General features: G+C 41.9%; 1 protein-coding gene and 1 pseudogene across 5 annotated transcripts in view; one reads left to right on the plus strand and one right to left on the minus strand.

Annotated features, from left to right (window-relative positions):
• Window positions 1–930: 930 nt before the first annotated feature.
• Window positions 931–15,276, plus strand: part of glmna (glomulin, FKBP associated protein a) — a 50,553-nt gene continuing 36,207 nt past the window's right edge. Inside the window, exons 1-6 of one of the 5 annotated variants that reach the window (XM_048602224.1) lie at window positions 968–986; window positions 2,300–2,463; window positions 3,696–3,764; window positions 5,935–6,002; window positions 7,722–7,847; window positions 11,755–11,874. In XM_048602224.1, the coding sequence (XP_048458181.1) occupies window positions 5,964–6,002; window positions 7,722–7,847; window positions 11,755–11,874 (285 nt within the window). In that variant the 5' untranslated portion in view covers window positions 968–986; window positions 2,300–2,463; window positions 3,696–3,764; window positions 5,935–5,963. Of the gene's footprint in view, window positions 987–2,299; window positions 2,464–3,695; window positions 3,765–5,934; window positions 6,003–7,721; window positions 7,848–11,754; window positions 11,875–15,276 lie in introns of those variants that run through there. The other 4 variants (XM_048602221.1, XM_048602220.1, XM_048602223.1 and 1 more) reach the window with 4 other exon arrangements.
• On the minus strand, window positions 11,443–11,561 carry LOC125484301 (annotated as a pseudogene).

Here is a 15,276-nt window from a genome sequence, read left to right on the forward strand (position 1 = left end):
AATGGACATGTCGTCTGAGGAATGGGAGGGGGAGTTGAAATGGTTCGCGACTGGGAGGTGCAGTTGTTTATTGCGTAGGTGTTCTGCAAAGCGGTCCCCAAGCCTCCACTTGGTTTCCCTGATGTAGAGGAGGCCACAATGGGTACAGCGGATGCAGTATACCACATTGGCAGATGTGCAGGTGAACATCTGCTTGATGTGGAAAGTCTTCTTGGGGCCTGGGATGGGGGTGAGGGAGGAGGCGTGGGGGCAGGTGTAGCACTTCCTGCGGTTGCAGGGAAAAGTGCCGGGTGTGGTGGGGCTGGAGGGGTGTGGAGCGGACAAGGGATTCATGGAGAGAGTGGTCTCTCTGGAAAGCATATAAGGGTGGGGAGGGAAAACTGTCTTTGGTGGTGGGGTCAGATTGCAGATGGTGGAAGTGTCGGAGGATGATGCGTTGGATCCGGAGGTTGGTGGGGTGTTACGTGAGGACGAGGGGGATTCTTTTTTGGTTGTTATTGCGGGGACGGGGTGTGAGGGATGAGTTGCGGGAAATGCGGGAGACAAAACAAACCTGATTGTTTTTGCTCCATGGTGCGAATTTTTAAATACAGAGATATATGTATTGGCAGACAACCTGAGAGTTTTGATGACAAGATGTAGAGCTGGATGAACACAGCAGACCAAGCAGCATCAGAGGAGCAGGAAGGCTGACGTTTCGCGCCTAGATCCTTTTCTGAAGAAGGGTCTAGGCCTGAAACGTCAGCCTTTCTGCTCCTATGATGCTGCTTGGCCTGCTGGGTTCATCCAGCTCTACAACTCGTTATCTGAGACTCTCCATCATCTGCAGTTCCTGCTATCTCTGAGAGTTTTAATAGTTGGGGACGGTGGGAGGCGTGGCCATATAGTATCACGTGATCTAAACGAAATCCGGCCCCCTTCCAACGTAGGGTTGCGTCCTGAAAGTGCGCCTGCTGAAGCGGGTATTGCGCAGCTGCGTCGTGAAGGTAAGCGGGATAGGAGCGCGAGTTTGGGGGAGGGGGTGGTACGATGCTGTTTAAACCCAACCGTCAACGGTTGGCACGTGTGTCTCAGCCGGTCAGACATGAACAGTTGGGGAAAAGGGTCGCTGATCTTACCGTCTGAATCTTCAGCTATTACGAGTGGAAAATGGATTTTTTGTTATTTGGGATGAGTGGATTGGAGGGGAGTTAGATTGCTTGCTGATGTCACGCGCAACCTTATTGCAATCGTAAATCCATCCACTATTCTCACATGAGTTGGCAAAGAAGTGCAACTCGCCCCTGGCTGTAACCCCTCCTGCGTGTTTGCGATGTGCAGCACTCTCATTCAAAGTCTCACACCTAAGACCGTGACAATACCAAAGTGATTCCAACTCCCCACTCAAGATCCAGAAGATATAGTGGAGGGAAATGTGTTCTAATGAATGTAAACTAACTGTTGGCAAGTTTTTATCGTGTACCTTTTTTATTGCCAACGATTTAGCAATTAATAAAAAAACCTTTTGCCCCTTCACTTTGGCGTTGTCGGGTATAATTGCCAAAATGATGGGTAGACTTTCAAACTGTCAAAGTGTCCTTCATGTCTGGATTTCTACATGATTCCGGCATTTATAGAACTCGATTGACTATTTAGTTGTGTACCTGAAGCTACTATGCCAGAAATTGCAATCGCAGAAACGTCTGCGTTCTGCTAGCAAAAAGTACCCTAATCTTCCAGTTAGAGATAGTAAGAACTGCCGATGCTGGAGATAACACAGTGTGGAGCTGGAGGAATACAGCAGGTCAGGCAGCATCAGAGCAGCAGGAAATCTGACGTTTCGGGTCGGGACCCTTCCTTCCAGTTGCCTGCCACTTTAATACACCACCCTGTTCCTTGGCCACCTTGGTTTCTTGGTCTCTGGCTTGCTGCAGTGTTCCAGCGAAGCTCAACACAATTCCTCTTGGGGACTGTGCAGCCCTCCAGACTCAATATTGAGTTCAATAATTTTAGGGCCTAAACTCTCCCATGTCCTGGCTCCCTACCCCACACACCAGGCCTTCTTATCACGTAGCCTGTCATTTCACACTACCTGTTTGTTAGTCATTAACAGCTATTCACCTAGCCCGATCGTTATCAACTCCTTTGTCTATCCAGCTGCTCTTCTCTTTCTTCGGGCTGTATCCTTTATCCTATTGTTTACTCCCTACCCCATCCCCCTCCCTATTTTCTGCATATAAACCGATATTTTCCCAGCTACCATCAGTTCTGAGGAAGGGTCTCCAGTCCCAAAACTAAATTTTGATTTTTTTCTTCACAGATGCTGCCAGACCTGCTGAGCTTTTCCAGCAACTTCTGTTTTTGTTCCTGATTTACAGCATCTGAAGGTCTTTCGGTCTTTATTGCAATAGTGTGATTGGATATTGTTGGCTGGCCTCCAATTCAAGGATAACATCTACTCAAGATCACAAGTTTTTTTTCGAAGTAAATAAGCAAGAAAGTTCTTGACTTTTGGGCATTTTGCCCCTTGTGCTCCTGAAATGATGAGATCTGGAGTGCAGGATTTGTGTTGTTTTTTCCCCCTCCTCTACTACTGATCTTCCTCATCATTAAGGCATTTGAACATAAAGTATTATGTAGTTTGGTGGACCAGTTATTGCCATTTTGTGATTCATGAAATCTCCTGCAGTGTGGAAGAAGGTTATTTGGCCTATGAGTCCACATTGAGACATGGAAAAAATGTGCTAACTCCACACAGTCACTTGAGGCTGGAATTGAATCTGGGTCCTTGGAATTATGAAGCAGTAGTGCTAACCATTTAGTCAGTGTGCTGCCCAACATAGCAATTGGTGGAAAGCTCCTTCCAATCATTAGAATCAATGCTGCCATGCTTCAAGGTGTAATGCATTGTGGTATAGGAAACTGAGTGTTTGCAATATGCACCAATCAATATTGAAAAAAAAAGTTAGTTTGAGAATAGGTTGGCCATGCCAGTTGATAAGTGCGCTTTGATTTCCAAAATATTCAGGAATGGCATTGAATGACAAGTAGGTGCATTCATGTTTAAATCAACTTTATCAAAGTCCAAAGAGACAATGGGGATCATCAAAAGTACACTGAACTGAACAAATTTGACAAACATTTCCAGTAACTATGCTACCATATTTTTTAAAATTTAAGCCTTTCAATTCATTTCTATATTATGTACTGCAAAGAGGCTAGACTGTAGCAACTGTACAGCCACCCTAAGTGATTGAGCCAGAATCAAATATCATCAATGATATGCTGTTTCACTAAATAAGAAAATTCTACTATCTTAAACGCACAATAAAATCCTCCTTTATGAAGAGTAGCATACAAAAAACTTAGCATTATGCAATTGGGCGCACAGTGGCTCAGTGGTTAGCACTGCTGCCTCACAGCTTCGATTCCACCCTTGGGCGACTGTCTGTGTGGAATTTGCACATTCTCCCAGTGTTTGTGTGGGTTTCTCTGGTTGTTCCGGTTTCCTCCCACATTCCAAAGATGTTCAGGTTAGGTGGATTGGACATGCTAAATTGCCAATAGTGTCCAGGGATGAGGAGGTTGGGTAGATTAGCCATGGGAAATGCAGGGTTACAAGGATAGTGTAGGAGGTGGGGTGGGTTTGGGTGGGATGCTTTTCGGAGATTTGGTGTGGACTCAATGGGCTGAATGACTTGCTTCTTCCACCCTAGGAATTCGATGATTCATTTCGGCATTATGGAAAATTGTGATAAGGCAGGAGATTGTCTCCATATTGGCAGGTAAAGAAAGCTACTTGTGTGGCAGAATTGCACTGTTTGGATGTGCAGTCTGTGCGACAAATGAAGCAAAGCTGAATATTTGAAGAGTTTTTGACTGTAAATAATAAATATTGCAAGCTAAACTTTTGATTTCTGTTGTCTTGCTCATTTATGTGAAGAAGTACTATGGTGGGAAGTTTTCTTGCCTGATCCGTTCAATATATACTGTGAAACAGGTGCATACAGAATAGCACTCCTGCTCTGCCCAAAAATGTACCTGTACAGTATAGCTTGGTGTTACATCAAAACCAAAGTGGGATAAATGATTTTGCAGAATTTTAAGTCCAATATACAGAAAGTTGAAACTCATACACAAAATTATAGGCCCTGCATGAAAAAAAAATACAAGCCCAAACCAGAAAACAAGATCTCTTCAAATCCCCAATCATAAGAAGGCCTTTCTTTCTTTCCAGTGTTGTCTTAGTCATCCTTTTCATTTTGCTTTCCTTCCCATTCTTGCCTTCCTCCAAAGCTTAAAAACTAGAAGGATTCAGCTTGGCTACTCAAATTTTCTTAACTTTCTTTGCTTTTGTAACCTTTCAATCTGGAAAGTTTTGATTTTCAGAAGGGCTAATCGGCAAGCTATGCTGTGTGTTTGAGTTGTGTGTCATTTCAAACACATGCAAGTGATTTTAACATGTATTTGTTTTGATTTCTAATGCACAACCTGAATGTTGCCTGTGGGCAAAGCCCAAGTTTTTAGTATCCATCCTTTGATAGGAATGCTGATGTATTACATGCAAGCCATCCTCGAGTCTTTTTATTTTGAGAATAGAAAATTTTTTGCGTGACTGGCTGGGAAATTGTCAAAAAGAAAACAATACCTGCCTCAGCTTTTCTAAAGACATTGAGCATTTCCTGGAATTAACTCAATGCCCTCAAATTTGTGGTCATTAACCATCTGAGAGTTGTGATGATGTTGCAGCTACTTATACCTCTATGCTCACCTAATTCCACGTGCATACATGGCAAGTGACATGTAGGTCACATGAGTGCAGGGTAATGACTCCCCAACAAGAGAATCTAATCCCCTCTGCTTGTCAATAGCAGTGTCATTACTGTTGACTAATTTTCCCACCAAAACCTGGGGTAGCAATGGGAAAGAAAGAAAGGGTTGTTTCACCATTGGCTGGGCCACATTTATTGCCTAACCCCAGTTGAAAAGTTGATGGTGAGCAGCCTTTTTGAACTGCTGCAGTCCACTTACTGTAGATGCACCCACAATACTGTTAGGGAGGAAGTTCCAGCATTTTGACTCAGAGACACCGAAGGAACAGTGACATATTTCCAAGTTTGAATGGTGAGTAGCTTTGAGAGGAATTGGTGAGAGGCACTGGTCCCACACATCAGCTTCCCTTGTCCTTCTACATGGTAATGGCCATGGGTTTGGAAGTGCCGTCTAAGGAGTCTTGGTGAATTTTTTTGGTGTATCCTATAGATGGTGCACACTGCTGCTAATGAATGTTGGTGGTGGAGGGAGTGACTGTGGATGTGATGCCACTCAAACAGGCTGCTTTGTCCTGGACGTTGTTGAGCATGTTGAGTGTTATTTGAGCTACAATTAGCTGCAAGTGGGAAGTATTCTATCACACTTCTCACTTGTACCTTTTTACATATACAGACAGTTCCCGTGTTGCAAATGGGTTCTGTTTATGAATGTTTGCAAGTTGATTTGTGCACAAATTGGAATATAATGCAGGGTAATATAAAACAGCCACTCTTAAGTGTGAGAAAAAGCTTATATTGCGGATCTTTAAAATTATACTTCTGTATGGGATAAGGCGGGCATTTGTAAATCAGGGACCCTTTTCACTGGGGTGTGAAATTAAAACTGATGTAAATGTGAAGTGGGAACCCTGAGTTTTCATACATCCCAGTTCAGGTGTCAGTTAGCTTATGCCCAGACTATTATCGAAATCAAAAATGAATTAATGTAGATTATTTTGAATTTCTGAGTCATTCATGGTCAGTGGCTCAATTCCAAAATGTGTAGTTGATTTATTAACTGAACCATTGGAGGAATAACTCTTAAAATAATTACAAAATAGTCAGGGATAATGCAGTTGCGAAGTAGTTTCCGTGTGCTTGCCTTCTTCAAACTTAATGCCTGTGTTTTTCTTTTATCCTCCAGTTCTAAGTGTTAGTGGAACGTGGTTGCAAATGGCTTTAGAAAAACTGGAAGGAGTAATTGAGCGATGTGTAAGTACTGGCAGTTTTTATGATCCTTTCATTATGTTATGATTCATATTTGGTACAAGGGACAGTTACATTTTAGAGATGATGATACAGCAATTCTGCAAGTACTAATCCATAACATTTTTTTGTTTAACAATCCTAAATGTTGCCAAATTTGAAACATTTTCCAGCTGGACCTCAGACCCTTCAAGTACTATATTTATACAGCAATAAACGTAGACATTCCATCTTAGCAGACACTTGGGACCAAATTTTGAACCAGGAAATTTCCCAACTTGCCAGAATAACCTTAGATTAAAAAAGTAACAAAAACTTTTGATTCAGGAGATGCGACTGAGGGTTGAAGTTGGGCTCGCTGATCCTGGGAGCAGACGTAGGTGGCCATGGGAATGGGTGTACACCAAAGGGAGCCAATTAGAAGGTCTGTCTTTGTTTTCTAGGAATTTACCCCGTTGTTTCAAAATCAGACTGCAGAAAAATCAGCTGTTTGTCAAATAGACAAATGACAAAAGCATGATTTAATTTTGCCTGTGAATTAGTATTTCATCTCGTTATGAAATATTAATATTTGCAAATGTAACTAATGAAAGGTCTAACTTTTGAAACTGAACTACAGGATTTTTTTTTCAGGTAAAAGAAGCTGATCTATTATAGTCACTGACTACAGCAGGAAGCATGAAGGAAATCTAATTATTTTGATATTATTGTTACTGGCTTCAAACCTAGTTTCTACGAATGAAATGTAGACCAGTAATGAATAACAATATCAGCAGTTTTGGGCCCTGTATTGGCCCTGTATTCTAAGGAAGGATGTGCTGATGTTGGAGACAGTCCAGAGGATGTTTACAAGAATGATTCCAGGTTGATGAACTTATCATATGAGGAGCGGTTGAGGACTCTGGGACTGTACTCGATGGAGTTTAGAAGGATGAGGGGCTCTTGTTAAAACATACGAAAACTTAGAGGCTTTAATAGGATGGATATGGAGAAAATGTTTCCACTAGTAGAAGAGTTTAGGACCTGAAGGCACAGTCTCAGAGTGAAGGGACAATTCTTTAAAACTGAGATGAGGAGAAATTTCTTCAGCCAGTGAGTGGTGAATCTGTGGAACTCATTGCAACAGAAGGCTGTGGAGGCCAAGTCATTGATAGGTCCTTAATCGGTAAGGGGATCATAGGTTGCAAGGAGAAGGTAGGAGAACGGGGTTGAGAAACGTACCAGCCATGACAAAATTCCTATTCTGCTCCTTTTTTTAATTCATTCATGGGATAAGGCCATCACTGGCTAGGCCAGCATTTACTGCCCATCCCAGAGAGCAGTTACGCGTCAACCACGTTGCTGTGAGTCTGGAGTGACATGTAGTTCAGACCAAGTAAGAATGGAAATTTTCTTTCCTAAAGGACATTAGTGAACCAGATGGGTTTTTCTAACAATTGACAATAGTTTCATGGGGTCATTAGACTCTTAATTCCAGATTTTTATTGAATTCGAATTCCACCATCTGCCATGGCAGGATTCGAACCCACGTCCCCAGAACATTACCCGGCTCTCTGGATTAATAGTCCTCTCTATCTTTTCGTCTGATAACATTTATATTCTTTGAGTGTAGTTGACCATCATAATGTTGTATGCAGATGTTTTACTTTAGGTGGTATCAGTTAAAATTGTCTGAAGTTGCTTTGCACTTTATGTGGAATGAAAATGTTATTTTGCTCGTTTTAGCGTGGCCTACCTGAAACAGAATTTAAAGAAGAAGATCACAGCGTTTTTCAGTCAGCAGCCTGCCAATGCCTGGAAGAAGGGCACGCAACTAGACTTTTGGAAATTCTGCAAGATGAGAAAAACAAGGTTCTATTATTATTTTTTAACATGTCTAATCTGTCTTTATAAATATACTATTCATTTATCTCACATCTGTCAAAAAGTAACTGGGTGAGCAACGTGGACAAACATCTTGCTTTGAAGCTTTGGACTTCTATATCAAGTATTCTCACGCAGTATCAATATTTCAGAAGCAGCAAACAATTAAGGATATCAAAATGTGTCATTATGACACAGTTCTTCTATTGCGTATTATAGATCGTTTTATTTTGGGATTAAATATTGAAGTACAGCAGTCTCTTCATGGAGGGGTCCTTTTAAATAGCAGTAGATAACTGTGGAGTTAATTTGTATTTTAATGATATTGCTCAATTTAACTTCTCTACAAAGCAATACCACCAACAATGTAAAAATTCTTCACAACTACACTGAAATTACAGCTAAGAATGTATTTAAGAAGACATTGAATGTGACCCGCATGCACAACCATGTGATTTTGAGTTGAAAATGAAGCATACAACTTTTAATCATACTTATGAAAAACAAAATAGGAACAGAAGTAGACAATTTGACCCCTTGAGTCTGCTCTGCGAATTAATAACACCTGTTTGTGTTTTAAATTCCATATTCCCATCTATCCTAACAAGAATCTATCCATCTTAGTCCTAAAAATATTCAGTGATCTGCGCCCACTCTTTTTTGAGGCTGAGTTCTAATGTCTGTCAACCCTCTGAGAGAAAAACACTCTCATCATCTCTGTTCTCAAAGTGTTGACCCCTAATTTTAAAACAGTGCCCCCTATTTCCGGACTGATCCAAACATCTAATACCTTGTGAAGATCAATAAAACTTTTATGCACTTCGGTCAAGTTACCCCTTGCTCTTCCAAGTTCTTGGAAAGAAGCCTTAGCCTGTCTAACCTTTCCGCATAAGTCAACCCATTCGTTCCATGTGTCAATCTAGTAAACCTCCCCTGAACTGTCTCCAAAGTATTTCTTCCTTTCCGTTATAAGGAGACCAAAACTGCACAATATTTAAGATGTGGCCAGACAATGCCCTGTCTGACTGAAACATGACATCCTTACTTTTATGTTAATTTCCTTTTGCGATAGAGGGTAGCATCCTATTAACCTTCTTGATTACATATTAACCTTTTGTGACTTATGTACTAGAATACCTAAATCCATGTTTTTGTTTAATTCACTCATGGGATGTGGGTGTCATTGGCTGAGCCAGCATTTATTGCCCGTCCCTTAAAGGTAACGGTGATCTGCCTTCTTGAAGTGCTGCAGTCCATTTGGTGAAAGTAAACCCACAATACCACTAGGAAGGGTGTTCCAGGATTTTGATCCGGCTACACTGAAGGAACGGTGATATATTTCCAAGTTTGGATTCTGAGCGCTTTGGAGGGGAACTTGCAGGTGGTGATGTTCCCATGTATCTGCTGTCCTTGTTCTTCTTGATGGAAGTGGTCATGAGTTCAGAAGTTTCTGTCTTAGAAGCCTGGTGAATTTCAGCAGTGCATCTTATAGATGATGAACACTGCTGCTACTGAGTATCTGTGATGGACTGAATGTTTGTGGGTGTGGTGCCAATCAAGCAGGTTGCTTTGATTCTGAATGGTGTCACACTTCTTGAGTGTTGTTGAAGCTGCACTCATCCAGGTAAGTGGGGAGTATTCCATCACACTCCTGACTTGGGCCTTGTAGATGGTGGACAGACTTTGGGGAGTCAAGATGTGAATTACTCACTGCAAGATTCCTATTTCCTGACCTGCTCCAGTGGCCATAATACATATATGCTAGTCCATTGCATTTTCTGGTCAATGGTAACCCCTAGGATGTTGATAGTGGGGGATTCAGTGATGGTGATCCCGTTGAATCTCAAATTCATTTTTGGTATTTATGTGGTGTGAATGTTACTTGCCATTTGTCAGCCCAAGCCTAGACATTGTCCAAATCTTCTTGCATTTGTGCATGGATAGTTTTAGTACTGGAGGAATCGCAGATGTTGCTGAATGTTGTGCAATCATCAGCGAACATCCCCACTTCTGACCTTGTGATGGAAGGAAAGTCATCAATTCAGCTAGGATGGACACTACCCTAAGGAACTTCTGAAGAGATGTCCTGGAGCTGAGATGACTGACCTCCACCCACCATAACCATTTTCTTTTGTGATAGGTTTGAATCCAACCAGCAGGAAGTTTTCCCCCCGATTCCCATTGACTCCAGTTTTGCTAGAGCTCCTTGATGCCATGCTTGGTTAAATGCAGCCTTAATGTCAAGGGCAGTTACTTTCACTTCTGGAATTCATTGCTTTTGTCCATGTTTGGACCAAGACTGCAACAAAGTCAAGGAGCTCAGTGGCCCTGGTGGAATCCAAACAGAGCAATTAGTGAGCAGATATTTGCTAAGTAAGTGATACTTGATAGCCCTGTTGATGATACCTTCCATCACTTTATTGATGATTGAGACTAGACTGGGGTGGTAATTGGCTGGGTTGGATTTGTCTTGCATTTTGTGTATAGGACATAACCGGGCAATTTTGTCATGGCTGTTCCGGAACTGCTTGGATAGGGGAGTGGCAAGTTCTGGAGCACAAGCCTTTGACACTGTAGCAGAGATATTGTCAGGGCCCATAGCCTTTGTAGTTTCCAGTGTCTCCGACTCTTTTTTCATATCAGATGCAGTGATTCAAACTGCCTGAAGATTGGCATCTGTGTTGCTGGTGACTTCTAGAGGAGGGCAAGATGGATCACCCACTTGGCACTTCCAGCTGAAGATTATTTAAGTAATATTCTCCTTTTTCTTGCCAAACAACTTTTCATTTTCTACATTATACTTCCATACACTAGATTTTTGCCCATTATCTCAACATTTTCATATCTGTCTGCAACCTCCTTATGTCTCCCCCACAACATATTTTCTTCTTCATTTTGGTGTCATCTGTGAATTTAGCTGCTGTGCCTTCACTCTCCCATCTAAGTCATTGATCTAAATTGTAAAAAGTTACTGTGGAACTTGACATGTCACACCCTACCAATCAGAAAAAGACCCATTTTATATATACTGTCTGTTTTCTGCCAGCCACCCAATCTTTTATCCATGTTCATATGCTACCCCCTACACCATAAGCTTTTATTTTCTGCACTTGTGGCATCTTATCAAATGCCTTCTGGAAATCCAAGTATTGAACATGTATGGCTTTCCTTTATCCAAAGCGCATGTTACAGCTTCAAAGAGGTCCAACACATTGGTTAAGCTTGATTTTACTTTGATGAAACTATGCTGATCCTTCCTGATTACTTTGAGATTTTCAAAGTGTGTAGGTGTAAACTCATTCATGATTGATTATAACATCTCTCCTGTGACAGATTTCAGGCTAACAGGCCTATGGTTTGCTGTTCTGTGCTTCCCTCCTGTCTTGAATAGAGGGATTATAATTAAAATTATAATGTAAAGTTAAATCATGTTGTGGTTGCTATTACCTTGAGGAAACCCATACAGATACAGGGAGAATGTGCAAACCCCACACAGACAGTTGCCTGAGGGTGGAATTGAACCCAGGGTTCCTGGCACTGTGAAGCAGCAGTGCTAACCACTAAGCCACCATGCTGCTCCAAAACCCTAAAGCACTTGGTATTCCCAGGTGGTCTCCTATCCAAGAACTAACCAGGCCTGAGTCTGCTTAGCTTCCAAGATAAGATGAGATCGGGCGTTTTCAGACTAGTATGGCTGTAGGTTATAGCCATTATATTTTTTAAAAGATCCAATTAGCCATTGTGCTGATGTTGTCGCAACTGCTCCATACCAGGACAAACTTCACCCTTATTAGCAAACGTTTTGTGAAGAAATCGATATCTCTAACTGTTGGACCAATTTGATCTACCATTTTATCTTCTTTTTTTTACCTTGCCCTCATTTAACATCTTACAGGACTTTGTTATCTGCATGGGCTGGAATGTTGTTGGTCCTATTGTCAGTTGTGCTTTGAAAGACCAGCAAGAAACTGAGCACAAGGAAAACTGCTTGAAAATACTCAACCATGTAGTACAGGTAAGTGAGTGTACTAGGGAAATATCCATATATCAGACTGCAAAGCTTCTTGTATTTGTTACGTATTTTAAGAACAAATACCTTCCACATTAAGATATCTGAAGCCCTTTACAATCAATTAAATATTTTGAAGTGCAGTTAGTTATTATGTAGACACAGGTGCTAACCAATTTGCACAATACAGGATTCAAGATTAACAATAAGTGAGTGAACAACTATTTACACTGTCTTGGAAGCATGCAGTGTAGTGAAGATCAGTGGGAATCCGGAAGATTGGGAAACTTTTAGAAATCAGCAGAGGATAACTAAAAAAAGCAAGAGGGGGGAGAAGATGAAATATGAGGGTAAGCTAGCTAGTAATATAAAAGAAGATTGCAAGAGTTTGTTTAGATATCTAAGAAGTAAAAGTGGACATTGGACTACTGGAAAATGAGGCTAGAGAAGTAGTAATGGGGAACAAAGAAATGGTGGAGAAACTGAATGGGTACTTTGCATCAATTTTCACTGTGGAAAATCCTAGTAACATACCAAAACCTCAAGAGAGTCAGGGGGTAGATGTAAGTGTAGTGAGAAATGTAAGGAGAAAGTATTGGGGAAGCTGAAAGGTCTTAAGATGGGTAAGTGACCTGGACCAAATGGACTGCACCCCAGAGTTCTGAAGGAGATGGCTGAGGAGATTGTATAGGCATTGGTGGTGATCTTTCAGTAATCGCTGAAGTCAGGGAGGGTGTCAGAGGACTGGAAAATGGCTAATGTAACACCCATGTTTAAGAAGGGACGGAGGCAGAATACTGGAAACTATAGGCTGGTTAGCTCGACCTCGGTCATTGGTAAGATTTTAGAGTCCATCATTAAAGGTGAGGAAGGGCGTCATAAAAGAGGGCTGAGTCAGCATGGCTTCGTCAAGGGGAGGTGATGCCTGACAAATTAGTTATAATTCTTTGAGGAGGTAACGAGCAAGTTAAACAAAGGAGAGCCAGTTGAAGTAATCTATTTGGATTTTCAGAAGCCTTTGACAAGGTATCACACAGGAGGGTGCTAAATAAGGTAAGAGCCCATGGTGTTAGAGGCAGGGTACTGGCATGGATAGAGGATTGGCTGACTGGAAGAAGACAGAGTGGGATAAATGGGTCTTTTTCAGGATTGCAGTTGGTGATTAATGGATTTCCACACGGGTCAGTAGTGAGATCATAACTATTCGTGTTATACATTAACAATCTGGATGGAGGAACTGAGCATTGTTGCTAAGTTTGCAGATGACACAAAGACAGGTGGAGACACAGGTAGTGTTGAGTAAGCGGGGAGGCTGCAGAAGGACTTGGACAGGTTAGGAGAGTAGGCAAAGAAGTGGCAGATGGAATACAATGTGGGAAAATGTGAGGTCATGCACTTTGGTAGGAAGATTGGAGGCATAGACTATTTTCTAAACAGGGAAATTCAGACCTCTGAAGCACAAACTTTGATGAGTCACAGGAGTCAGGGTGGTTAAGAAGGTGCTTAGCACGCTTGCCTTCATTGCTCAGACCATTAAGTATAGGAGTTGGGATATCATGTTGAGGTTGTGCAGGATACTTTTGGAGTGCTGTGTACTGTTCTGAATGCCCTGCTATAGGAAGGATACTATTAAATTGGAGAGGGTTCAGAAGAGATTTACAATGATGTTATCGGAACTGGAGGCTTTGAGTTATAAGGAGAGGCTTGATGGGCTGGGACGGTTTTCACTGGAGCGTAGGAGGTTGAAGGGTGACCTTATAGAGATTTATAAATCATGAGGGGCATAGATAAAGCAAATAGCAAAGGTTTTTTCCTTATGATGGGGGAGTTCAAAACTAGGTGGCATATTTATAAGGTTAGAGGAGAAAGATTAAAAAGGGATCTGAGGGGCAACTTTTTCGCACAGGGTTGTTCGTATGTGGAATGAACTGTCAGCAGAAGTGGTAGATGCAGTTACAGTTGCAACATTTTAAAAACTTTTGGACAGGTACATGAATAGAAAAGGTTTAGAGGGATATGGGCCAAATGCAGGCAAGTGGGACTAGTTTAGTTTGGTTGCCGTGGATGAGTTGAACCGAAGCGTCTATTTCCATGCTGTATGACACTATGACAAAGGGACTTAGAGTGTTCGTTCAGGGTTCTCTTACGGCTAATGTGCAGATTCAGTTGGCAGTTAAGAAGGCAAATGCAATGTTGCCTTTCATTTCAAGAGGGCAAGAACACAAAAAGAGAAATGTACAGCTGAGGCTGTATTTGGAATATTGTGAGCAGTTTTGAGCCCCATATCTTAAGAAGGATGTGCTGCTGGCATTGGAGGGGCTCCATAGAAGGTTTACAAGAATGATCCTGAAGATGAAGGGTTTGTCATATGAACAGCAGTTGAGGACTCTGGATCTGCAGTCTATGGAGTTTAGAAGGATGAGGGGCATCTCATTTATGGACTTGTGAGCCTGGACAGAGTGGACGTGGAGAAGATATTTCAACAAGTAGGAGAGACTAGAACCGTAGGGCACAGCCTCAGAGTGAAGGCATGAAGCTTTAGAACTCAAAACTGAAATGACAAGGAATTTCATCAGCCAGAGAGTAGTTAATCTGTCAAACTCATTGCTGCAGAAGACTTTGGAGGCCAAATTGTTGAGTGTGTTTAAGATAGGTTCTTGATTAGTAGACGGATCAAGAGTTGCAAGGAGAAGGTAGGAGAATGAGGTTGAGAAAAATGTCAGCCATGATCAAATGACGGAACAGACTTGATAGGCCAAATGGCCCAATTCGCTCCTATATCTTGTGGTCTATTGCTGATCAAGAGAAAATTGTTAACTCAGACACTGGGATTATTTAACCCTTCTACAAAAGGTGCCAAGAGATCTTTCACATGGAATAAGTGAAGGGAATATAGACTTAGAGAGTCATAGAGTCCTACAGCATGGAGACAGGCCCTTTGGCCCAAACTGGTCCCTGCTGACGAAAATGTCCATCCGTGCTAACCCCATTTCCCTGCACTTGGCCCATATCCTTCTAAATCTTTCCTATCCATCTATTCATCCGAATGCCTTTGAAATGTCGCTAATGTACCCTCCTCACCACTTCAGCTGGCGGCTCATTCCATATGCATACTACCCTCTGTGTAAAAGAAAAAGTTGCCCCTCAGGTCCCCATGTATTCTTTCCCTTCTTACCATTAAACTGATGCCGTCTAGTCCTCAATTCCCCAACCCTGAGAAAAAAGACTGAGCGCATTCAGCCTATCCGTGCCTCTCATGATCTTATACACTTCTATAAGATTCCCCCCTCAGTCTCCTATGCTGTAAAGAAAAAAGCCCTGGCTTGTCCAACCTGTCCCTATAACTGAGTCCCTTGAGTCCTGGCAACATCCTTGTAAATTTCATCTGCACTCTTTCCTGTTAATAAC

This window comes from Rhincodon typus, chromosome 10, assembly GCF_021869965.1.
Source record: "Rhincodon typus isolate 14 chromosome 10, sRhiTyp1.1, whole genome shotgun sequence".
NCBI lineage: Eukaryota > Metazoa > Chordata > Chondrichthyes > Orectolobiformes > Rhincodontidae > Rhincodon > Rhincodon typus.